Below are 23273 nucleotides of genomic sequence, written 5' to 3' on the forward strand. Positions count from 1 at the left end.
AACTGTCTATGACCAGCACAACATTTCGTATCTATTAATCCAAAAACGAAGCATGAAGAGTGAAAATTGTGGCAATGCTGGCAAACTAGAAATATTTTTTCAACGATATTCCGAAGCTCCTTCACTGTAAGCGTTTCAGTCAGCACTCTCCACGGACTCTCCACATACACACCCATGTAAATCTCAGAAACGGTTTGAAAAACTCATGAAACATAATCAGTGATATTGAAAAAAGTTTAATAGATATCAAGAAGCTGAATTTTCTAAAATAGATTAGGGTTTTGTTAACATTTTAAAGTTTAAATGGTAGCCATTTAAACCATAGGGGATTTCATTACTACATGTTAGGCTTAGTCTGTAACATGAAGGCAAAACTGATTCAACCATTGAAACCACATATCATCAGAAAGCATATACCCTCAGGATGTTATCTAATGAGACAAGAGACACATCCTTCTCTCCATATTAATATGCTGCCCATGCATAATAAATTGGGTATTGGTAAATAGAGTAGGGGAGAGTGGAGTGATTTGTGCCAGCGGGGAAGTTGTGCCACCCCCTGTTTCTAGGGAACCATAGAAGAAATTGGTCATGTGGCCACAGCCACACATTTTTGAAGAGTCAGTCATTTTACTCATCCTGTAAAGGAGAGCCTCATTGCATGAGAGGTACACACATTTAAGTTAAAAAAAAAAGAAGTACAATTTCTATGATCAAGGTTTTTTTTATTGTTGTGTCTGAACAGTTATAAACAAGTTTGAAAACATTTCACACATGTTTTAGTGCTTTGGTAAGCTACACAATGAGTCTATTTGGGACAGTTGCATTATTTTAGCTCAAAACTGCTGGATGATGCATTTTTTCCAAAAACGTGGGATTGGGGTGATTTGTGTCAGATCTGTGAAGAGAATTGCAGTCAATTTAGTCTTCATTTGAATTTCATTTTGTTCTGAACATGTGTTTATGTAAATTACCTTTAAATATAATTGGTTTTTTTCCCTCCATTTCAACTCAACTTTGTTCTGTTCTGATGTGTTCATGAACCCCTAGGCCTTGTTTAAGAAAATTGACCTTTGATGTCAGACATAACAAGTCTCCTGGAAGTTGGTATATTTCTACATATTTCTACCAACAAAAATAAAGACCCCTCTGCATTCTACGTGAACGCTGGCCACATCCGGGCTAGCAGCTAGCTTAACTGTCCGTTTATGAAAGGATGTGGGAACAACTGCTGGCCAAAACATAACAGGCTTGCATGGAGCTGGGAGTGGGGGGGGGGGGGGGGGGGGAGTGAGGATGGGGGTGAGGTTGAGATTGGAGATTGGGGTGAGGCTAGGAGTGGAGATGAAGCTGGGGTGAGGCTAGGAGTGAGAGCAGTGGGACATTGCAGCCCTGCCTCAACCAGAGGCAGACAGACAGAGTCTGGGTCAGATCTCCAGGAGATCGTGTACTTGAGCAGTTCTCATTCTTGGATTGTTTCATCATCTGTTTTTGCAGCAAAGTCGGACCATATAAGGTGCATCTCTGGAAGCACACCTGACAGGTTCTCTGGCAGTGCGCTCAGGAACAAGAAGAGGCATGAAAGTTTTACGTTGAAAGTTTTATTTTGGTTAGAAAAGTACATACGTAGTGTTAAATCAGGCACTCCTTTGCCTTCAGATGAACCAATGACACAGTACTTTAAAAACCTCAACCTCAGAGGTTTGACATCCTAACCAATCAGCATGGCTCGCTGCAGGAGTGGCCACAGGTTGTCCGGCAGAACTTCTGCTCTCCTGGACACTGGCCGTCCTGGACAAAACCCCTCAGGCACCGATAGGGAAGATGCATTGGTGCCCACAGCCGTCAGAACAGCATTTCTGGTTGTTGGGACAGTCGCAGTCACTGGAGCACAACTCCGCGCACATCCCTGCTCCGAATATCCTGCGAGGACAAAATCCTGGCTTCCCTTTGGAAACAAACGTGTCAGGTTCATCATGTGTGAGCTCAGAGGGGTATTCCAGAAAGCAGGTTATGCAACATAAGTTAAACCACCAGCTGATTCACAATGTTGAAGCAACCTACTGGAAATGTTGCTACAACGCTGGGTGTCATGAACGCTTCATCTACACTTTCATAAAACGTAAAATTACACTAGGATTCTGAGAGCAATAATTGTTTAAAAAATGTTAATTCAATGGCAGTTTTTTAATGGTCAATTATCTTAAGGATTCTTTGGGGGGCTTTTCTTAACAGTTGAGATTGACAGGAGAATCAAAGGGGGGAAGACAAGTACAAATGTTGTGAGCCGGATTCAAACCTGGGGAGCTGCTGTAAGGCCTTACCCTACATGATAAACACACTTACCCAGTGTCATATTACATCAAACCCTTCAGCCCCTGATGTTTACCTGTGTAGGGGGCGACGCAATGATGCCCACAGCCGTTAGAACAGCATTTCTTGTCGTTGGGACAGTCGCAGTCATGGAAGCAGAACTCCGCACACAACCCAATTGGGGGTGGTCCCCATTTTATGCAAGGGCACACTCCTGGCTTCTCTTTGGAAACAAACATATCAGGTACATCATACTGTGAGCTCAGGGGGGTATTCCAGAAAGCAGGTTATGCAACATAGGCAGGTAAGTTAACCCACCAGCAGATTCACAATGTTGCAGCAACCTACTGGAAATGTTGCTACAACGCTGGGTGTCTGCTGGGGAGTTAACGTACCCGGGTATGTCGAATAACCTGCTTTCTGGTCTGGAATACCCCCAGGTCATGAATGCTTTATCTCGACTTTCAGAAAACGTAAGATTACACTAGGATTTTGAGAGCAATAATTGTTTAAAAATGTTTAATTCAATGGGAGTTTTTTCATGATCAATTATCTTAAGGATTCTTTGGGGGGCTTTTCTTAACAGTTGAGATTGACAGGAGAATCAAAGGGGGGAAGACAAGTACAAATGTTGTGAGCCGGATTCAAACCTGGGGAGCTGCTGTAAGGCCTCACCCTACATGGTAAGCACAATTACCCAGTGTAATTCTACATTAAACCCCTCAGCCCCTGATGTTTACCTTTGTAGGGGGCGATGCATTGACGCCCACAGCCGCTAGAACAGCATTTATCGTTGTTGGGACAGTCGCAGTCACGGGAGCAGGAATCCTTACACAACCCAATTGGGGGTGGTCCCCATTTTATGCAAGGGCACACTCCTGGCTTCTCTTTGGAAACAAACATATCAGGTACATCATACTGTGAGCTCAGGGGGGTATTCCAGAAAGCAGGTTATGCAACATAGGCAGGTAAGTTAACCCACCAGCTGATTCACAATGTTGCAGCAACCTACTGGAAATGTTGCTACAACGCTGGGTGTCTGCTGGGGAGTTAACGTACCCGGGTATGTCGAATAACCTGCTTTCTGGTCTGGAATACCCCCAGGTCATGAATGCTTCATCTCGACTTTCAGAAAACGTAAGATTACACTAAGATTTTGAGAGCAATAATTGTTTAAAAATGTTTAATTCAATGGGAGTTTTTTCATGATCAATTATCTTAAGGATTCTTTGGGGGGGTTTTCTTAACAGTTGAGATTGACAGGAGAATCAAAGGGGGGAAGACAAGTACAAATGTTGTGAGCCGGATTCAAACCTGGGGAGCTGCTGTAAGGCCTCACCCTACATGGTAAGCACAATTACCCAGTGTAATTCTACATTAAACCCCTCAGCCCCTGATGTTTACCTTTGTAGGGGGCGATGCATTGACGCCCACAGCCGCTAGAACAGCATTTATCGTTGTTGGGACAGTCGCAGTCACGGGAGCAGGAATCCTTACACAACCCAATTGGGGGTGTTCCCCATTTATGCAAGGGCACACTCCTGGCTTCTCTTTGGAAACAAACATATCAGGTACATTATACTGTGAGCTCAGGGGGGTATTCCAGAAAGCAGGTTATGCAACATAGGCAGGTAAATTAACCCACCAGCTGATTCACAATGTTGCAGCAACCTACTGGAAATGTTGCTACAACGCTGGGTGTCTGCTGGGGAGTTAACGTACCCGGGTATGTCGAATAACCTGCTTTCTGGTCTGGAATACCCCCAGGTCATGAATGCTTCATCTCGACTTTCAGAAAACGTAAGATTACACTAGGATTTTGAGAGCAATAATTGTTTAAAAATGTTTAATTCAATGGGAGTTTTTTCATGATCAATTATCTTAAGGATTCTTTGGGGGGCTTTTCTTAACAGTTGAGATTGACAGGAGAATCAAAGGGGGGAAGACAAGTACAAATGTTGTGAGCCGGATTCAAACCTGGGGAGCTGCTGTAAGGCCTCACCCTACATGGTAAGCACAATTACCCAGTGTAATTCTACATTAAACCCCTCAGCCCCTGATGTTTACCTTTGTAGGGGGCGATGCATTGACGCCCACAGCCGCTAGAACAGCATTTATCGTTGTTGGGACAGTCGCAGTCACGGGAGCAGGAATCCTTACACAACCCAATTGGGGGTGGTCCCCATTTTATGCAAGGGCACACTCCTGGCTTCTCTTTGGAAACAAACATATCAGGTACATCATACTGTGAGCTCAGGGGGGTATTCCAGAAAGCAGGTTATGCAACATAGGCAGGTAAGTTAACCCACCAGCTGATTCACAATGTTGCAGCAACCTACTGGAAATGTTGCTACAACGCTGGGTGTCTGCTGGGGAGTTAACGTACCCGGGTATGTCGAATAACCTGCTTTCTGGTCTGGAATACCCCCAGGTCATGAATGCTTCATCTCGACTCAGAAAACGTAAGATTACACTAGGATTTTGAGAGCAATAATTGTTTAAAAATGTTTAATTCAATGGGAGTTTTTTCATGATCAATTATCTTAAGGATTCTTTGGGGGGGTTTTCTTAACAGTTGAGATTGACAGGAGAATCAAAGGGGGGAAGACAAGTACAAATGTTGTGAGCCGGATTCAAACCTGGGGAGCTGCTGTAAGGCCTCACCCTACATGGTAAGCACAATTACCCAGTGTAATTCTACATTAAACCCCTCAGCCCCTGATGTTTACCTTTGTAGGGGGCGATGCATTGACGCCCACAGCCGCTAGAACAGCATTTATCGTTGTTGGGACAGTCGCAGTCACGGGAGCAGGAATCCTTACACAACCCAATTGGGGGTGGTCCCCATTTTATGCAAGGGCACACTCCTGGCTTCTCTTTGGAAACAAACATATCAGGTACATCATACTGTGAGCTCAGGGGGGTATTCCAGAAAGCAGGTTATGCAACATAGGCAGGTAAGTTAACCCACCAGCTGATTCACAATGTTGCAGCAACCTACTGGAAATGTTGCTACAACGCTGGGTGTCTGCTGGGGAGTTAACGTACCCGGGTATGTCGAATAACCTGCTTTCTGGTCTGGAATACCCCCAGGTCATGAATGCTTCATCTCGACTTTCAGAAAACGTAAGATTACACTAGGATTTTGAGAGCAATAATTGTTTAAAAATGTTTAATTCAATGGGAGTTTTTTCATGATCAATTATCTTAAGGATTCTTTGGGGGGCTTTTCTTAACAGTTGAGATTGACAGGAGAATCAAAGGGGGGAAGACGTAGAAATGTTGCGAGCCGGATTCAAACCTGGGGAGCTGCTGTAAGGCCTCACCCTACATGGTAAGCACAATTACCCAGTGTAATTCTACATTAAACCCCTCAGCCCCTGATGTTTACCTTTGTAGGGGGCGATGCATTGACGCCCACAGCCGCTAGAACAGCATTTATCGTTGTTGGGACAGTCGCAGTCACGGGAGCAGGAATCCTTACACAACCCAATTGGGGGTGGTCCCCATTTTATGCAAGGGCACACTCCTGGCTTCTCTTTGGAAACAAACATATCAGGTACATCATACTGTGAGCTCAGGGGGGTATTCCAGAAAGCAGGTTATGCAACATAGGCAGGTAAGTTAACCCACCAGCTGATTCACAATGTTGCAGCAACCTACTGGAAATGTTGCTACAACGCTGGGTGTCTGCTGGGGAGTTAACGTACCCGGGTATGTCGAATAACCTGCTTTCTGGTCTGGAATACCCCCAGGTCATGAATGCTTCATCTCGACTCAGAAAACGTAATATTACACTAGGATTTTGAGAGCAATAATTGTTTAAAAATGTTTAATTCAATGGGAGTTTTTTCATGATCAATTATCTTAAGGATTCTTTGGGGGGGTTTTCTTAACAGTTGAGATTGACAGGAGAATCAAAGGGGGGAAGACAAGTACAAATGTTGTGAGCCGGATTCAAACCTGGGGAGCTGCTGTAAGGCCTCACCCTACATGGTAAGCACAATTACCCAGTGTAATTCTACATTAAACCCCTCAGCCCCTGATGTTTACCTTTGTAGGGGGCGATGCATTGACGCCCACAGCCGCTAGAACAGCATTTATCGTTGTTGGGACAGTCGCAGTCACGGGAGCAGGAATCCTTACACAACCCAATTGGGGGTGGTCCCCATTTTATGCAAGGGCACACTCCTGGCTTCTCTTTGGAAACAAACATATCAGGTACATCATACTGTGAGCTCAGGGGGGTATTCCAGAAAGCAGGTTATGCAACATAGGCAGGTAAGTTAACCCACCAGCTGATTCACAATGTTGCAGCAACCTACTGGAAATGTTGCTACAACGCTGGGTGTCTGCTGGGGAGTTAACGTACCCGGGTATGTCGAATAACCTGCTTTCTGGTCTGGAATACCCCCAGGTCATGAATGCTTCATCTCGACTTTCAGAAAACGTAAGATTACACTAGGATTTTGAGAGCAATAATTGTTTAAAAATGTTTAATTCAATGGGAGTTTTTTCATGATCAATTATCTTAAGGATTCTTTGGGGGGCTTTTCTTAACAGTTGAGATTGACAGGAGAATCAAAGGGGGGAAGACGTAGAAATGTTGCGAGCCGGATTCAAACCTGGGGAGCTGCTGTAAGGCCTCACCCTACATGGTAAGCACAATTACCCAGTGTAATTCTACATTAAACCCCTCAGCCCCTGATGTTTACCTTTGTAGGGGGCGATGCATTGACGCCCACAGCCGCTAGAACAGCATTTATCGTTGTTGGGACAGTCGCAGTCACGGGAGCAGGAATCCTTACACAACCCAATTGGGGGTGGTCCCCATTTTATGCAAGGGCACACTCCTGGCTTCTCTTTGGAAACAAACATATCAGGTACATCATACTGTGAGCTCAGGGGGGTATTCCAGAAAGCAGGTTATGCAACATAGGCAGGTAAGTTAACCCACCAGCTGATTCACAATGTTGCAGCAACCTACTGGAAATGTTGCTACAACGCTGGGTGTCTGCTGGGGAGTTAACGTACCCGGGTATGTCGAATAACCTGCTTTCTGGTCTGGAATACCCCCAGGTCATGAATGCTTCATCTCGACTCAGAAAACGTAATATTACACTAGGATTTTGAGAGCAATAATTGTTTAAAAATGTTTAATTCAATGGGAGTTTTTTCATGATCAATTATCTTAAGGATTCTTTGGGGGGCTTTTCTTAACAGTTGAGATTGACAGGAGAATCAAAGGGGGGAAGACGTAGAAATGTTGCGAGCCGGATTCAAACCTGGGGAGCTGCTGTAAGGCCTCACCCTACATGGTAAGCACAATTACCCAGTGTAATTCTACATTAAACCCCTCAGCCCCTGATGTTTACCTTTGTAGGGGGCGATGCATTGACGCCCACAGCCGCTAGAACAGCATTTATCGTTGTTGGGACAGTCGCAGTCACGGGAGCAGGAATCCTTACACAACCCAATTGGGGGTGTTCCCCATTTTATGCAAGGGCACACTCCTGGCTTCTCTTTGGAAACAAACATATCAGGTACATCATACTGTGAGCTCAGGGGGGTATTCCAGAAAGCAGGTTATGCAACATAGGCAGGTAAGTTAACCCACCAGCTGATTCACAATGTTGCAGCAACCTAGTGGAAATGTTGCTACAATGCTGGGTGTCAGCTGGGGAGTTAACTTACCCGGGTATGTCACATAACCTGCTTTCTGGAATACCCCCAGGTCATGAACGCTTCATCTACACTTTCAGAAAACATAAAATTACACGAGGATTTTGAGAGCAATAATTGTTTAAATTGTTTTAATTCAATGGCAGTTTTTTTATGGTCAATTATCTTTAGGGTTCTTTGGGGGCTTTTTCATTACAGTTGAGATTGACAGGAGATTCAGGGGAGAATCAAAAGAGGGGAAGACAAAATTGTTATGAGACGGATTCAAACCTGGGGAGCTGCTGTAAGGCCTCACCCTACACTACACTACATCCTACCCTTATTTTATGTAAATCACTTTGAGCTGAAATTCTTGTATGAAAAGTGCTATATAAATAAAGTCTTACTTACCTGCTTACTTACATGGTAAACACACTTACCCAGTATCATTTTACATCAAACCCCTCAGCCCCTGATGTTTACCTGTGTAGGGGGCGACGCATTGACGTCTACAGCCGTTAGAACAGCATTTTTCCTTGTTGGGACAGTTGCTGTCATAGGAGCATGCATCCCACACATTTTGCATACACATCTGTATTCCACGTTGCGTGCAAGGACACACTCCTGGCTTCCCTTTGAAACAAACGTGTCAGGTACATCATACTGTGAGCTCAGGGGGGTATTCCAGGAAGCAGGTTATGCAACATAAAAAACATTGTTTGCAAGAAGCACTTTGTCTGAGGATCTATGTCATTTTGTCCTAATTTAAGCATTAGCTACGCTCACAAGGTGTTGATCGCTATAGAAATTCAACAACAAAAATTTAAGCAATTCAACAAAAAATACATGAATAATTAGGCTTACCTCATAGATAATGATCAAGATAATAACATTCTTTCGTGGATAAAAAATTTACTAATTAGCAACAGCCTTTGCAAAACTCACCTAACGCTGTCCTTTCGGATTCTGCGATACAAACAGTTCTAAAATCTACAAACGCTAAAAGCACAACAATAAACCCACAAATCGTTGACAAATGCATCTTCATGCTGTCTTCGGGTCGGGCTCAAGACTCTTGACTTTCGGGCTTTTGTTTGGACAAATATTCCAATATAAAGAGGTTGCGCGTGAACGCACTCACGCACGGGCCCATCTGCGCTTACTGGGTCACTGTGCCGCTCAATTTACATTCCCTTGCACGCGCCCCTCACGTCACATTCAGTAACTGCCCGTTTCAAGATTAACTTCAGTTCAGAGTAGTGGAGAATTCCTTAAGCCTACAAGGGAAACTCGGCTTCCACAAAAATGTCAACAAATGAATGGTGAAATATTCACTATTGTGTTCAATTCTAAATGCATTAGAAGACGTTCATCTCGAAAACGAGTTCGTTCAGAATCAGCTACATATAGCAGGTCGACTCAGAGGCGTTGTTGGACACTAAACTCTACTGGGGAATAGGCCCCTATACATTTATTTCAAGCTTGCTGCGCACAATGCACGAGGCTTATTAGGGTACAGAAACTCCCCTTGCTGTGCCCACTATATACAACAGTTAAGGGACGCAAGTTTGATATCAGCTTTGGCAGGGACATCAATACGAGCGCGCACATTTTTTTTTCTTTTTCGCATTCATATGAGCGCAAATATAGTTTTTTCATGTAGTATTGTTTTTATGTTTTAGTCAAAATAAGATGATCGGTAGGCCTACCATTTGAAACTATCTTTAGTTTTGTAATGTTTTCTTAGCCTACCTCAATTCAGACTTGTGTGCCAAGTCCGACACCTTCGCAACATTACCGGTGTAACAAGGAGTGAGATGGCTGAGCAGTTAGGGAATCGGGCTATTAATCAGAAGGTTGCCGGTTTGATTCCCGTCCGTGCCAAATGACTTTGTGTCCTTGGGCAAGGCACTTCACCCCACTTGCCTCGGGGGAATGTCCCTGTACTTGTGTGTGTCGCTCTGGATAAGAGCGTCTGCTAAATGACTAAATGTAACAGGCCAAATTAACCTCCGCTCAGATTAAACCAGGCATACCATACCCCAAGGGATAAACTGTCCTAGGCCATACTATAAGCCTCCAGGCCATACCATACCCCGGGGATAAACTGTCCTAGGCCAGAAAGGAAGAAGAGAAACGTGCGAAGGAGTAAGGTATGCAATTTCGATTGTATTGTATTTGAATACGTGTAACATATTATACAATATATCATTTTAATTTAAAGCAAACTTGCATATATTCTTTCATTGTTTATTATTATTATTATTGTTTGCTAGCTAAGTTATTTGTTTTGATTCTTTAGTGTGCACTTTTGCATTTCTTGGTTGAAGTTTCAGGGCGTTATGACTATTAATATATTATGTTACAATTGCATTATGTTTTGGGAATGTGCTTTTATTTTAATGTGTAACTACTGAGAAGTGAGGTAGTAACCCTACATCTTTATGGATGTTTTGATGTTGTTATCAGTGTTTAACTTTGAACATTCATATTGTAGTGAGGACTTGCTAGTCTCAGAAGTTGAAGTTTCAGGAAGTAGTAATCTTTGATCTTTGTGGCGGTCTAATATTTTTCTGGTTTAAGTAATAAAAGTCTATGTTTTAGAGTTTTAAGATTTAAGACAGTTAGCTTTCTCTCAACTTAATTTACCTGACAAAGCTGAACCCCCAATAAAATGTGGAAAAATTAAGTAATCCTTGTGTATATCACTCAACACTACTGATATCATGGGGGTATAATCCGGCCTAGGCTAATTCATACCCCGGAGAATAAATTGGTCTTGGCCATAATATACCCGGGATATAATCTAGTTTAGGCCCTTTTAACCCCAGGTATAGTCCGGACTGGGGGTATACTATGGCCTGTTACACAATTCACAATGTTGCAGCAACCTACTGGAAATGTTGCTACAACGCTGGGTGTCAGCTGGGAAGTTAACTTAAAGTGTATGTCACATTACCTGCTTTCTGGAATACCCCCTGGGGTGTCCTTGTCTTAATCCATGTGCTGCCTTTGGGTCACAATAACCCGAAGGTTCACAATGACCCAGCGACAACTTTACCCAGTACAAAAACGTGAAGAAAAGTGAAGCATTTTCTTTTAACCTTTTGCGCTGAGAGGGGGTCTGAGACAGCGCGACGGTCCCAAAAAATGCTTAACTTTGTTTTTGTATTGGGTAAAGTTATCTCAACACAACGGTGGGTCACAGTGACTGAACAGTCACAATGACCCTAAGGTTACACAAACACACAAACAGCAGAGTCAACAGGGATTGAACTGATCCTACTCCTAGGAAACTGTGATAAAGTTCGCATACTGGACCAATAAAAATAACATACAAGGTCAATAACATACAAGGCCCACACAACACATAATATGAACACATCTTGATATTGGCATGTGTAAACCAAACAACAACTATGTGTTCTTATCATATATTTATTGAAAGACAATAATAAATATCCCAGGTTTCCCTCACATATTCATACATTCACCTTCCTCTTGGTACAATCCACTCATTGTAAAAACCAGAGTTTTACTACTGCAATGGTATCTTGCACAGAAAACACAAGTGAAGACATCAAAGTTACCATTTGATGTAGTTGGTAGTTAGTAAGGATGTATGTAATGTCATAATACTTTATCTTCAACATAAAGAACTAGTTGATGTATTTTTGTTGGAAACGGTGCCCTCAAAAAAATTACATTTATATTAACACTTGAGTAACAAGATATTGAATCCCTTCCAACATTTTAAAAACCAACCAAAGGCAAATATTAATGAAACATTGTGTCAGTCAGTGCGTCAAACATTTCAACATGCATTCATCGATATAATTAAAAAGACTTCTTTTGTTTAGATACTGTAGAAAGAAATTAAACAATCATTCATACTGAATTATATCAGTTACAGTTAATGATGGTGACTATAGGCTAACCATATGGATTCATTGGCAGGCTTGTCAGCAAATAACGTAAAATAGTCTTTTAGTCATTTTATTTGTTACAGTCATCATTTTATAGTCTGAAGGATTGTTACATCAAACACCCCAGTCCCCTTGAAACACGGGCCACAGACTTTGGGTCCATCCACAGACATTAGCAAAGCCCTTCTAGGTCTCACTAGACCCACATTAGTAGTGCACGTGGAGGAAGGAAAGACCATCTTCACAGGCAAAACAAAAATGCCTTGAAAGTCCATCAGTGTTTTAAAAAAAGACTTGGTTTTACTCCTTTGTTCTCTTCCTTGATATAAAAAACTGTAAAAAGAAATAATATTTGCCACAAGTTTTCACACAAGTACCTCCCTTAAAAGTCCCTGTCACATTTATTCAGTGGTCTTTCCCTTGGACAGAACAAATAAATAAATCCAGTGCTTGTTCGTGTTAGCATTAGCGTTAGTGCCTCACAGCAGTGGCACTCCCCGGAGCCTGCGTATGACGTTAGCTAGCTTCTTGGCCAGGCCTGGGCTAGGCTCCTCCACCTGGAAGGTGCGGGTAAGGAGGTTATAGAGAGATCCGTAGCCCACGGCGATCACGGTACAAGTGAGGCAGATGACGTTGTAGGGCATGCTGAAGTCTGGAGTGGGCAAGTTAACCAGGAGGGGCTCTGTGTAGACTCTGATGAAGTAGCTGGATTCTTCCTTACAGGGGAAACTACAAGGGGGGAGGAAAGGAAGTTAGCCTGACAGAGATTTTAACTTTGAGATAAGAAGACTTTTCAACATCAACAGAGAGTTTTGATCACAGTGGATGTATTTTTTGTAACAACTTTCAACCTTTAACTTTCAAAATATTCTTTTGGTTGGAATCCCCCCATCTCCTTGGGCGACCGCTACATCATTACTCACAAGCTACTGAACAGAGGACGCTCCTGTGTAACATTGACATCCATGGCAACGACGCTGGGCACCAGAGCACTTATGACAGACGACCTGTTGAGCAAAACGGACAGTCTCCAATAAGCGAATACTGATTAAGTCTTAAGGTCCTAAGGTGTCATTAGAACAACAAGTGTGAAAATGCTACATGATCGTAGGTACTGGAAGCAAGAATTTGCGTTTGATCATCAGGAATGGGATATATATATATAACTCAGTGGGGAAGGGCATGGTTGTAGTTCAGTCAAGATGGATATACAGCACAGCAGTAGTGATTGCACACAAAAAGGGTCCCGGGTTCAAATCCCACCTGGTAAGTTTGCAAAGTGTCTGCTGTACATTTTTGATCGCTATCGTCAGCGTCATCACTAGCAAGCCTCTTCAGCAGAAAGAGTCTGGGGAATTAGCGGAGACGGCCACTTACCCGACGTAGAAGCCGTGGTTGGGGTCGGGGGTGTACTCGGTCCACTTGAGCAGAGCCCTCTCAAACTGCACCGTCACCTCGGTGACCGAGTTGGGGGGCAGCTGGAGCAGCATCTCCAGAAGATGGGGCCTCTGGCGGTCCTTAGAGGGCTGGTAGTGGATGTAGCCTAGAGGGGGAGGGAGAGGGAGGAGGGTAGAGGGTGAGAGAGGAGGGGGGGGGGGGGTTGGGTGTGGAGAGAGGAGGGGGGGGGGTTGGGTGTGGAGAGAGTAGGGAAGAGGGTGGAAGGAAAGAGTGGTGGAGGGGGAGTGGGGGGGGAGCGGTGAATGGGGAGGTATTTAGATTTTCATCATAGATGAATCCAACTCTACTGGGATAATATACAAATTGCTCGAATCAGAAACCCAGAACACGAAAAAAACAAATGTGCGCCCCCGTGTGGACAGAGATAGAATGGCTTGAAGAGGACTACATCATTTAGTACGGTCTTCTCTGGGAAGGTTTTCATGGTGAGAGGTTAACTTCCATACTAAGCCAATTAAGTATCCAGGAAACTGTTTATTTGTGGCTAGAAAAGGCTCAATCCAGTCAACAGATTAGACAAGACTGGGCGAAATCCAGATGGTGGATGCTTGTGCCAGACACTTCCCCCTCCCAGACACACACTCCTCCCCCCAGGCACACACAGAGCCGCAAGCCCCTCCTAAGGGTGGAAGTGTGGGCCTGGGGGGAGGGGTGTCCACTCCGCTCAGGGTGCACTCACTGGGCTTGTTGGGGCGTCCCTTGCTGGTGACGGTGAGGGTGTGGATGTAGAGACGGAGGTACCAGGGCACCGTGTCCAGCAGCAGCACAGGGAAGGCTCGATACGGGTGGTTGTTGTACACGAGGGTGTGGATCTCCCCAGTCTGGAGGCCGTAGCCCGCCACGTAGCGCTCGCTGTGGAGCAGGGGGCGCAGCATGTCGCCTGGACCACGCGAACGACACGGTGAGTTATAGGAAAACGGCGTTGAGTGTGTGTATGTGTTTGTGAATGGGATGTGGTTATGTGGAGCATGACTGGGGCAGAGTTTCGAGTTACAGAATGTGGTCAACTACTACAGAGTAACAACCAGTACAAATATGAAAAAACCTGCGCCTCTCATTAAAGTCAAGCCCCGCCCCCTCTCCTTAAAGTCAAGCCCCGCCCCCTCTCATAAAAGTCAAGCCCCGCCCCCTCTCATTAAAGTCAAGCCCCTCCCCCTCTCATTAAAGTCAAGCCCCGCCCCCTCTCATTAAAGTCAAGCCCCGACCCCTCTCATTAAAGTCAAGCCCCGCCCCCTCTCATTAAAGTCAAGCCCCTCCCCCTCTCATTAAAGTCAAGCCCCTCCCCCTCTCATTAAAGTCAAGCCCCGCCCCCTCTCATTAAAGTCAAGCCCCGCCCCCTCTCATTAAAGTCAAGCCCCGCCCCCTCTCATTAAAGTCAAGCCCCTCCCCCTCTCATTAAAGTCAAGCCCCGCCCCTTTCACCTCCATCTGAGCCCCTCCAGCGCAGCAGCATGTTGAGCGAGCGGAGGGTTCCGAAGGTGTCCTGGCTGGTGAGGTCGTACACGGCGTAGGTCCTCCGGTCCCCCAGCACCACGGCCTGGCTCAGCAGTGGGGTGGCTGGGCTCAGCTCAAACAGCTCCCCCTGCAGGACACACACAGCAACAGTAGTTGGCGTCCAAGCTAGAACTGGAGAATGTTTCAAAGATAAGGTATGTCGTTGCTGTTGGCTGCTTTGTATGAATGAGATGTAAAAATGTGCTTTACTAACGGTTGACTGGTTGTGGTTTATGTTATCTAATCATTTCAGAGGATTATCTTCTTTTCATGCAGTGAAATTAGGTTGGTCTGGTTGCTTCTGGTAAGTACAAAAGTAAAAAAGCAGTGGACCTGAGGGTTGTCAGTGACGTCAATATAGACTTTGCTGGAGGAGGCCAGCGGGCAGGCTTCTGTCAGCGTGCGAGAGAACATCTTAAACAGCGACCAATCTGTGGGGAACAAGTTCAACAGAACACATTAAAGCATCCTTAAACCCGACGCAGTCCAACTACATTTCATATCCAGATTTTGCGTACCCGTATTACATAATACAGTACTAACGATGGAATCATAATATATTTACGTTTATTCATAGTTAGATTGAAAGGCTCACTCTCGAATAGAATTAAGCATAGGAGACATGTAAGGGGTGAAGGGCTGTGTCCTCACCTCGTTTACCCTGACCGGAGGTGTGCAGGTCAAACACCACGCTCAGTGTCTGTCTTAGCTCCCACGCTGTGGACGTACACCGCCAGTCCTGCAGAGACGGCAGCCGTTACAAAACACCACATCCACACTAGTTCCCATGTCAACACTAGCTACCACGTCAACAACGGATCCCACCTGGGTTATTCATCAATACCTGAACGTCAAACTGAGATGGTAGTTTGACTTTGGCATCTTTCATCACAAGTGTACCTCCTTGGGTGAAACGCTACACAGTGTCTTGTTTTTGTTCATTGTGTGTGACAGAGCGTCAGAACGACGACTCACCTGGCACACGGGTCTGATGTGTAGAGCCTGGGAGTGGAAGCTGCTGTGAAAGAGCTTCTCTGACTTCATCAGGACCGCAAGGCCCGCCTGCAGCACATGGAGAGAAGGAGGGGAGGGGCAACAGAGATGGGGGTCATAGAGGGAACATGCAACACAGGCACAAATACACACAGGCGCGCACACACACACACACCTTTGATCCACATGGCAGGAGCTTCTTCCACGGTGTGAGATTCTCCGTGCAGACGATCTCCCGAGGCAAAACAGCGTAGCGTAGAAAACGGGGGTCTGTCGCTGCACAAACAACCCACAGACAGTTCACAACACAACACTGAATACACAGAGTGGAGTCAACATCTACGCTAAACGTAAAGAAGAGCAGAGCAGAATTGTATTATTCCCTGGGAGAAAATTGCAGACGTGAATGTACTGACATCTCACGGCTCACAGTTCATTATGTACAGGCTGTGATTAAGGTAGCTTGATGCTCAGAGAGACTGTATGATGCTAGCTTGTTTGTCAGTGGGGGGGAGTTTACCGTTGCCCACTCCTAGAGGTTTGAACGAAGCACTGGGCTGCACAGTGTTGGTGGAGTCGATGAAGTTGAGAGAGGCACAAAAGATCCCTGAGAGGACGTTGGTCAGCTCTTTCCAGGCTCCATCCACACTAAAAGACGAGGAAGAAAAACAGACCAGAGGAGTTTTACAAACCATTTTAACGGATAGAACATAGTGTTGAGAGTAGACAGAGAGAGAGAGAGAGAGAGAGAGAGAGGTGGGGGGATGGATGAAACAAAACATAGTTGATCCATGATGAAAAAACAGCTTTAAAACTACAGTTGTCATGGCAGCGGGAATGCCTGGAGTGGCCACCCTACTTACTCGGTGACCGAGTCCTGGAACCAAACCCAAAGCTGGGCACCAGGGGGCGCTGGCAGAAAGGGCTGGCCCCACTGCATGGTCCTCCAGTAGCCCTGCGTGAAGGAGATGTGCAGCTCCCGCACTGAGAACTTGGATATCACCTGGCCCAGGGACTTGGGGAACAGGCGATAGTGGGACACTGAAAAATAATTGACAGATTTTGAAAAGACTTCATATGAACGCTGTGGTACTGTGTGTAGCTGGCACATCACATAGATTACAATTATAGTTAGGGTCAAGCTAAAAATGGGCAGGACTGACACTAATAGCAGCAGAGTGTCTCTAGAGACACACAGTGTGAAGCGACCGATAAGTTTACGAGATTTCTAGTGAAGCAAAAACAAAATATTTTGTTTAAATTTTATCTTTTTGATGAAATGTCTTCGCCTGTACAGTTGCGTTAGGTTCGCGTAGATACCTTTACTTCCTTGCACGAAGTCTGTATCCCAAAGAGTTGCAAACTGGAAACTGGCATAAATGTCACCAGAATGAAGCGGTCTTATCACCAATTCCTCCTGAAACGTATCTTTATCAGGCGGAGGTGGAGGAGGAGATTCTTCGGTGTCCGGGACGTCTTCATCGACACTTGGAGGATCCGACTGAGTCGTTCCCATCACTGTAGCTTCCCACTGCTGTTCCCCCGCGGCCTCTTCCTGGATTTGGTCCTCGCTTTCAACGGTTTTAGGCGTATCGTGTTCATGTTCGGTTTGTGCATCATCTATCACGACACTATCATCACCACTAACTGGGATTTTTTCTGTAATGTCTGCAAAGACAAATGCAGTTAGCACACAAATAATGAACGCCAGCACAGTAAAACTGCACCTGCTCGCCATTTTTGCTGCTTTACAATGACTACTTCCTCATTGACGCGTCATACACCATGTTGACCAATGGTGTGTAAGATTTGTAATCCTCCTGGACATTCATTGTTGCACTAGTTATGCGCAAACATCATTGATCTTTTCTGGGCTTGTCTGATTATGCGATGATCATGTAAAAAAATTACAGTAGCCTATAAATATATATTTTTACCAAGATATTCTTTTAATTCATTGCTCGAGTGTTTTTTATCCAAATCAATGCAATTCAATTTTATGGAATTCAGACTAGCCATAGTTTTGGTTAAAAAAAGACAACAAATTATGATTAGCGTGGCACACCTCAATACAATAAACAAAGCTGAGAAAGAGGAAACAATTATTCATCCAGCAGAATACATTTTTGGTATAATTCTAATAATAAGATTGGCCTTCCTCGTTATTTCGCAAAAATCTGTCACTTGACCCTAAATTGCATTTTTTTGTAGCAGTCTCTCATTAGGAAAAAAAATGTTATAGTCGGGGCTCTGATGATTTGTTTGTGTGACATCAAACATTCAGTGAGGTAAGGAACCCATGCCACTGATTACAGTGTTGCAAGACGCGGACAGTGACAAAATCGACGCGGGCATCGGGCACATCCGTATCACCCCTCCCACCTCCACATACGCGCGCGTGCACAGCCCAGACACACGCGCGGTGAAAGATACTAGGAATTCTGCTTACCCATGGCGCTTTATTAGATGCTCAAAGCGGTTGTTGTCACAACGAATTATATCTGCACTACTGCTGCTTACTTCCGACCTTGCCTACTTCTGGTAGGGCTTTTAATATTTTATTCCGAATTCCTGGGCTCTATCTCCATGGCTACATCAGATGGAATAGACGGCTGTCTCCTGCAACGAGGCAGATCTCAAAGTGACCCGAACATACTCACAGAGTCTGGCATCGATCTAGTGCACAGCACAGGTAAGAGAAATATTTTATTGTCTGTGTATTTTGGCATCTAATTTCGTCTCCAGGGGTTTCTCTGATCTATCCTTACTGCCCAATGGAGCACATCCACGCTGGAAAATGAGTGTACCAGTAGCATATGCTGCCATTTTTACAGCAAAACAGTGATAAATTAAGATTTTGGAAAGAATTACGAGAACTGTAATAATGATGACGCGTTTGCAATTTTCCACTGCCATTTTAATGAATGGATGCGAACACCAATGTGTGCGCGTAATTTTTTACGCCTTTTAGCCTCCTACTAGACAAACAGTAGATTTTTATAAAAAAAAATAATAAAAATGTAGCGCTTAATGTAGAGCATAGTCCGATATCATTGCACTATGTTATAACATTTCATATGACGTAAATGAAATACGGATACGGAGAGCGCGAGTGGTGGGGTCCATCATTTCAGGGTAAATGTCTAGACGGATTTCTCGCACTGTGTTGTTATCGAACATTCAGCGGGCGTATTCTCCGTGAGCACTTATCCTTCGCGTTTTTCGCACGTTTTCGGTTGCAAGTATGCCCGCGCTCATTCCACAGACCGTTGCCCATCGCTGCAGACCCAGGTGACGCGTATCGACAGCATCAATTGGTTCTCATGCTGTGCACATCAAACAGTCCTATGATCAATGACCCCTTGGTCCACGTGATGTAAGAGCCCTAGTCCTCAAATTCCATGCAGGCCCCGGACACATCGATTCACCCTGGCACGGAGCCCGCAGGTGCACAGTCCCTGGACCCAACATGGACACCCTGCTTGCCGACCATTCATTCCTCCGTTGCCATGTGTTCACATGGACCTGGACGTGACTCATCTGTTCCCACATTTCATCGAAGTGCATCAGATCAATTGAGTGACATATATTCTTCCTAGCACAATTCTTTACTGTACATATCACAACAATTCTGTAAATACTTTTTTTTTTTATCACACATTATCTCACAGAATCACAGCTTTGTAGTTCTTCCTGACCATGTACACTTCTATTGTTTTGTGAATGTGATTCGTGCCCTGGATGGCATAGTGTGTCTCCGCATCAGCCTGAATGTCACTTTGAGACACGACCAGATCGCCGACATGCTGCATGAGCATGTAGGCTAATCACTGTCCAAGCAGTCCATCTGCACAGTCACTCCTGTCCAGACCCGTCCACATCCCACTGCACATCAGATTGACCTTCTCCACTAATGACTGAAGGAACTGACACATCCAGTACATATAGACCGACGGTTCCACAGAAGGTCCTTTTCACACAGCCGCTGGAGTGAAATAGCGCCTTGACGTAGCAGGCGATTACAGACACTCGTGCACATGAATGTCAAACATCTCAGAGGCTGGGATTCAGGCGTAGGAGGCTCTAGGTGAGGGGTATCAACTGGGGTTGATGCCCTGGGAAATTGATAAGTGTAGACAGGTGTGAATCTACCGTCATGTGCAGTGTGCTATGAATGCACGCGTCGTATCCATCTTGCACGCGTTGGTGTTAAAATCCATTGCCATAACACAGGCAAAGATAAAGCTTTCTGGCCAAAGACACAGTGTACTGTGAGCCCCTTTCAAGAGAACAGTAAACGTCTGTGACTGGTGACCCAAAGTACACATTGTGGCCCTCTGTGTGTGTGTGTGTGTGTGTGTGGGGGGGGGGGGGGGCATCTGTCTTTGCCAAGGGATTACTAAGCCTTTTTATACCACAGAGGCCCATACAACTGTGCAGTCTGACTGTGTGCATCTACTCAGTTAAGACCAGGAGGACCAAGAGACAGCCTTCGCCATTCAACGTCCCCGAGGATGTCGTGCCTTTGGACTGCAGCCTCCTGTCCTGGGTCCGATGCAGGATCTGCCTACATGGAATCCTGACCTCGTCTTCTTTCCAGCCTGGCTCTTTCCAGGGGAGGGTTTCCTTCACGTCGACCTTAAGGTCGTCTTAGTGCATATTTAACAACAGGCTTTGCTGAACGCCTGTTGTTTGGCTCATTTGTGCAGGGCCCGTTAGCTTCTCCTGCTAACGCAATGTCACTTTAGCTGAAAGTGTCAGTTGGTTCAGTTGGCAGTGGGCGGGACACCTCCAGGTCCTACCTGTGAGGACAGAGGGGGTTAGAGAAGGGCAAATCCCCCTACTCACCTACTACTAGTCACACACACACACACGGCCCGGTACACCTGGAACTGGAGAGATTGGAGTCATGGAAACCAGTTGGAACTCTGGAACAATCTATCCAGCTTGCTGATGAGCTGTTCTCAGAACTGTATCCATCCACAAGTCCAAATAATAACCTTCAATAGTGCCTTCCTCAGCTGATTCTAGATCAGCATCAACAAACAACTTTATCTCTGTTTTCTATTCCGTTGATAATGAGTGCGTGGTACTCCTTTTGGAAATACCGCTTTTTGAAGGATATATAGTGCGTGTCTGTGTGTGTATTTAAATTCAAATCCTGTCAAAGCCACTAATGGGGTTTGATGACTCATGTGTGCTCAAGGCCTTCTGGGTAATGTATTCTTTTCAGTCAGCTTGACTGTGTTCATGATGAATCTCAAGGGGAAGTTCTGACTCAGAATGTTCTCTTTGTCACAAACAAGTGATTTTGTGACTAATGTAGCAGGTTTGAGTCACATACATCTACAACACAATCTGTATGTACGCCCATACAGACACAGGTACATGCACATCCAGTCACACACACACACACAGGCAGGTAGGGTGAAGTGCCTTGCCCAAGGACACAACTCCCTCACCGCTCAGTCATCTGACTCCCAAGTATTTGTATGGAGTCAACTCTGTCCTGTGCTCCTCAGCTTTCCGGCTCCCTTCAGCTCCTTGAGAAGACGAGCTGACCTGAGTGGGGGCGAGAGAAAGAGGGATATAGAAAGAGATAAGTAAAGTGAAAGAGGCCGATTCATGAGATTCTGACTCATGAATCGGCAGTTGAAGCCCGTGTCGTGGCTGCTTAATCAGTGATGTTCACACTGCTGTTAAAGTAGTAACTCAGTGTTTGCAGGAGCGCTTGGTGGTCTATTTAAAAGACGCAAAGAAGTAAAAGATTTTGTAGGATACTAGCGGGGGCAAATGATCTGAGATGCGTGACGTTAGGTACTTGTGCGAGGATGAAACGAAACACGCTGGAAATGAGGTTACGATGGATCGCTTGAACACCGCATGTTGAAGGAAGCTTGTGAAATGGTAATGAAGCAGACCTGTGGAACTTCAGACGTCCTTATGCAAGCAGCAGGTACCTGGGTGGCTGGCTGGCTGGGTGGCTGGCTGGGTGGCTGGGTGGCTGGCTGGCTGGCTGGCTGGCTGGCTGGCTGGCTGGCTGGGTGGGTGGCTGGCTGGGTGGCTGGGTGGCTGGGTGGCTGGGTGGCTGGGTGGCTGGCTGGCTGGGTGGCTGGCTGGCTGGCTGGCTGGCTGGCTGGGTGGCTGGCTGGCTGGCTGGCTGGCTGGCTGGCTGGCTGGCTGGGTGGCTGGGTGGCTGGCTGGCTGGGTGGCTGGCTGGCTGGCTGGCTGGCTGGCTGGGTGGCTGGCTGGCTGGCTCGCTGGGTTTGTCTGCTCTGTTTCTCCTCTCCCTCCAACTGTCTGCTAACAGAGAACAGAGCACACACCTTTGTTCTCCATTAATATCTGACAGACCACACTGAAAGTGAAACAGAATTCACGCTCATTCGAGGCCCACTGTGACTCCAGTTTCTCTGTCAGCTCCTGTTTTCCTTCATCGTTTTCCTCTCTCTTCTCTCTCTTATCCACTCATTCATAACCTCTCTCACACACACTGAACTCAGTACAGCTTTCTGTCCTGGGCCTGTTCCGGTTGTGGTGACTGTTCTGAAGCATAAAGTATGTGCTGCCATTTTACAATATTACAAGAATCAAATTGGGTTGGCAACATAAAATGCTGTGTGAGCAATGCCAAACTGCCCCACTCGCCAGAGCTCTCTCTCTTTCTCTCTTTCACACACACACTCTCTCTTTCTCTCTCTCTCATCACTCACTGTCATTGTCCTTATTGCTTCTGGCATCCCTTCTCTCTCCCCTCATTGGTTGCCGCGGCCCTCCTCTCTCCCCTCATTGGTTGTAGCCTGCAGGTCCGGTGTGTCACTTGGCGTTCCGCCCACCTCGCCACCCATCAGCAAAGGGTGACCCACACTCTTCCTCCTCGCCGTGTCAGGGTAATTGATGAGCCACTAGCAGGATGTGAGTCATCACCGGAGTGGCACTTTCCCTGGCTGGTGAAGAGAGCGCAGGGACGAAGGGGGAGGGGCTGAAGGTCCAGGTCAGTTCCCCTCCGCCTCAGCTAGATCCAGCAGCACAGACGGAGGAGAGAGAGGGACAGGAAGAGAGAGAAAAAAGAAACAGAATGAGAGAGAGAAAAAGACAGAAAGAAAGAGGGACGGAGAAAAAGAGAAAGAGAGAGGTACAGGTGTATCTGTACAGTTGATCAAATAAGAATCCACTCATACCTTCAGCACGTCAGAGTAAACTTACTACAGTCACACACAAAGAAAAACCCCCGCTGTGAAATCCATCCGTCATCCTGCAGCTGTTTAGGGTTAATTCAGACACGAAGCTGTGGTTCATCACCAACCTGTCAGGTCCCGACTCCGTCGTCACGGTGATCAGGATGCTGGCCAGGCTGGACCACCTGTTAGAGGAGGAGAGAGCAGCTTCAGCGGGTCCCTGGACTGGGAGCAACAACCTGGACGGAGCT

General features: G+C 45.7%; 2 protein-coding genes across 4 annotated transcripts; both read right to left on the bottom strand.

Annotated features, from left to right (window-relative positions):
• Window positions 1–1585: 1585 nt before the first annotated feature.
• On the bottom strand, window positions 1586–9070 carry LOC146252589 (uncharacterized). Of its 3 annotated transcripts, none has more exons than XR_014732086.1 (12): window positions 8920–9070; window positions 8458–8607; window positions 7689–7835; window positions 7029–7175; window positions 6367–6513; window positions 5705–5851; window positions 5043–5189; window positions 4381–4527; window positions 3718–3863; window positions 3054–3200; window positions 2390–2536; window positions 1586–1948 (listed from the first exon to the last, which is right to left on the bottom strand). XR_014732086.1 is itself a non-coding variant. In XM_084680487.1 (10 exons), exons 1-10 carry the CDS (start codon window positions 9020–9022, stop codon window positions 1806–1808), a joined length of 1425 nt encoding a protein of 474 aa, XP_084536613.1. In that variant the 5' UTR covers window positions 9023–9069; the 3' UTR covers window positions 1597–1805. The 3 variants fall into 3 exon arrangements, 1 of the variants encoding a protein (XP_084536613.1); XR_014732087.1 differs by having other exon boundaries at window positions 8998–9037; XM_084680487.1 differs by lacking the exons at window positions 3054–3200; window positions 3718–3863 and having other exon boundaries at window positions 1597–1948; window positions 8920–9069.
• Window positions 9071–11956: 2886 nt separating this feature from the next.
• pigt (phosphatidylinositol glycan anchor biosynthesis, class T) lies at window positions 11957–17618 on the bottom strand. Its single transcript, XM_084681302.1, has 12 exons — window positions 17165–17618; window positions 16708–16885; window positions 16365–16492; window positions 16020–16120; window positions 15827–15913; window positions 15503–15590; window positions 15185–15282; window positions 14780–14939; window positions 14038–14238; window positions 13278–13443; window positions 12824–12907; window positions 11957–12629 (listed from the first exon to the last, which is right to left on the bottom strand). Exons 1-12 carry the CDS (start codon window positions 17580–17582, stop codon window positions 12380–12382), a joined length of 1959 nt encoding a protein of 652 aa, XP_084537428.1. The 5' UTR covers window positions 17583–17618; the 3' UTR covers window positions 11957–12379.
• Window positions 17619–23273: the final 5655 nt, after the last annotated feature.

This window comes from Hypomesus nipponensis, chromosome 18, assembly GCF_054491055.1.
Source record: "Hypomesus nipponensis isolate SF chromosome 18, ASM5449105v1, whole genome shotgun sequence".
Taxonomy (NCBI): domain Eukaryota; kingdom Metazoa; phylum Chordata; class Actinopteri; order Osmeriformes; family Osmeridae; genus Hypomesus; species Hypomesus nipponensis.

What these genes read in the sequence shown, in the direction of transcription:
- LOC146252589 (XM_084680487.1), bottom strand. Translation starts at nt 9,022, where the DNA reads ATGAAGATGCATTTGTCAACGATTTGTGGGTTTATTGTTGTGCTTTTA. An exon ending in ATGCATCGCCCCCTACAAAG is followed by an intron (nt 4,528 to 5,042) that starts GTAAACATCAGG and finishes TTGTTTCCAAAG; the next exon opens with AGAAGCCAGGAGTGTGCCCT. An exon ending in TTGCGTCGCCCCCTACACAG is followed by an intron (nt 1,949 to 2,389) that starts GTAAACATCAGG and finishes TTGTTTCCAAAG; the next exon opens with GGAAGCCAGGATTTTGTCCT.
- pigt (XM_084681302.1), bottom strand. Translation starts at nt 17,582, where the DNA reads ATGGCGAGCAGGTGCAGTTTTACTGTGCTGGCGTTCATTATTTGTGTG. An exon ending in ACCTCTAGGAGTGGGCAACG is followed by an intron (nt 16,121 to 16,364) that starts GTAAACTCCCCC and finishes TTGTTTGTGCAG; the next exon opens with CGACAGACCCCCGTTTTCTA. An exon ending in TCCTGCCATGTGGATCAAAG is followed by an intron (nt 15,914 to 16,019) that starts GTGTGTGTGTGT and finishes CATGTGCTGCAG; the next exon opens with GCGGGCCTTGCGGTCCTGAT.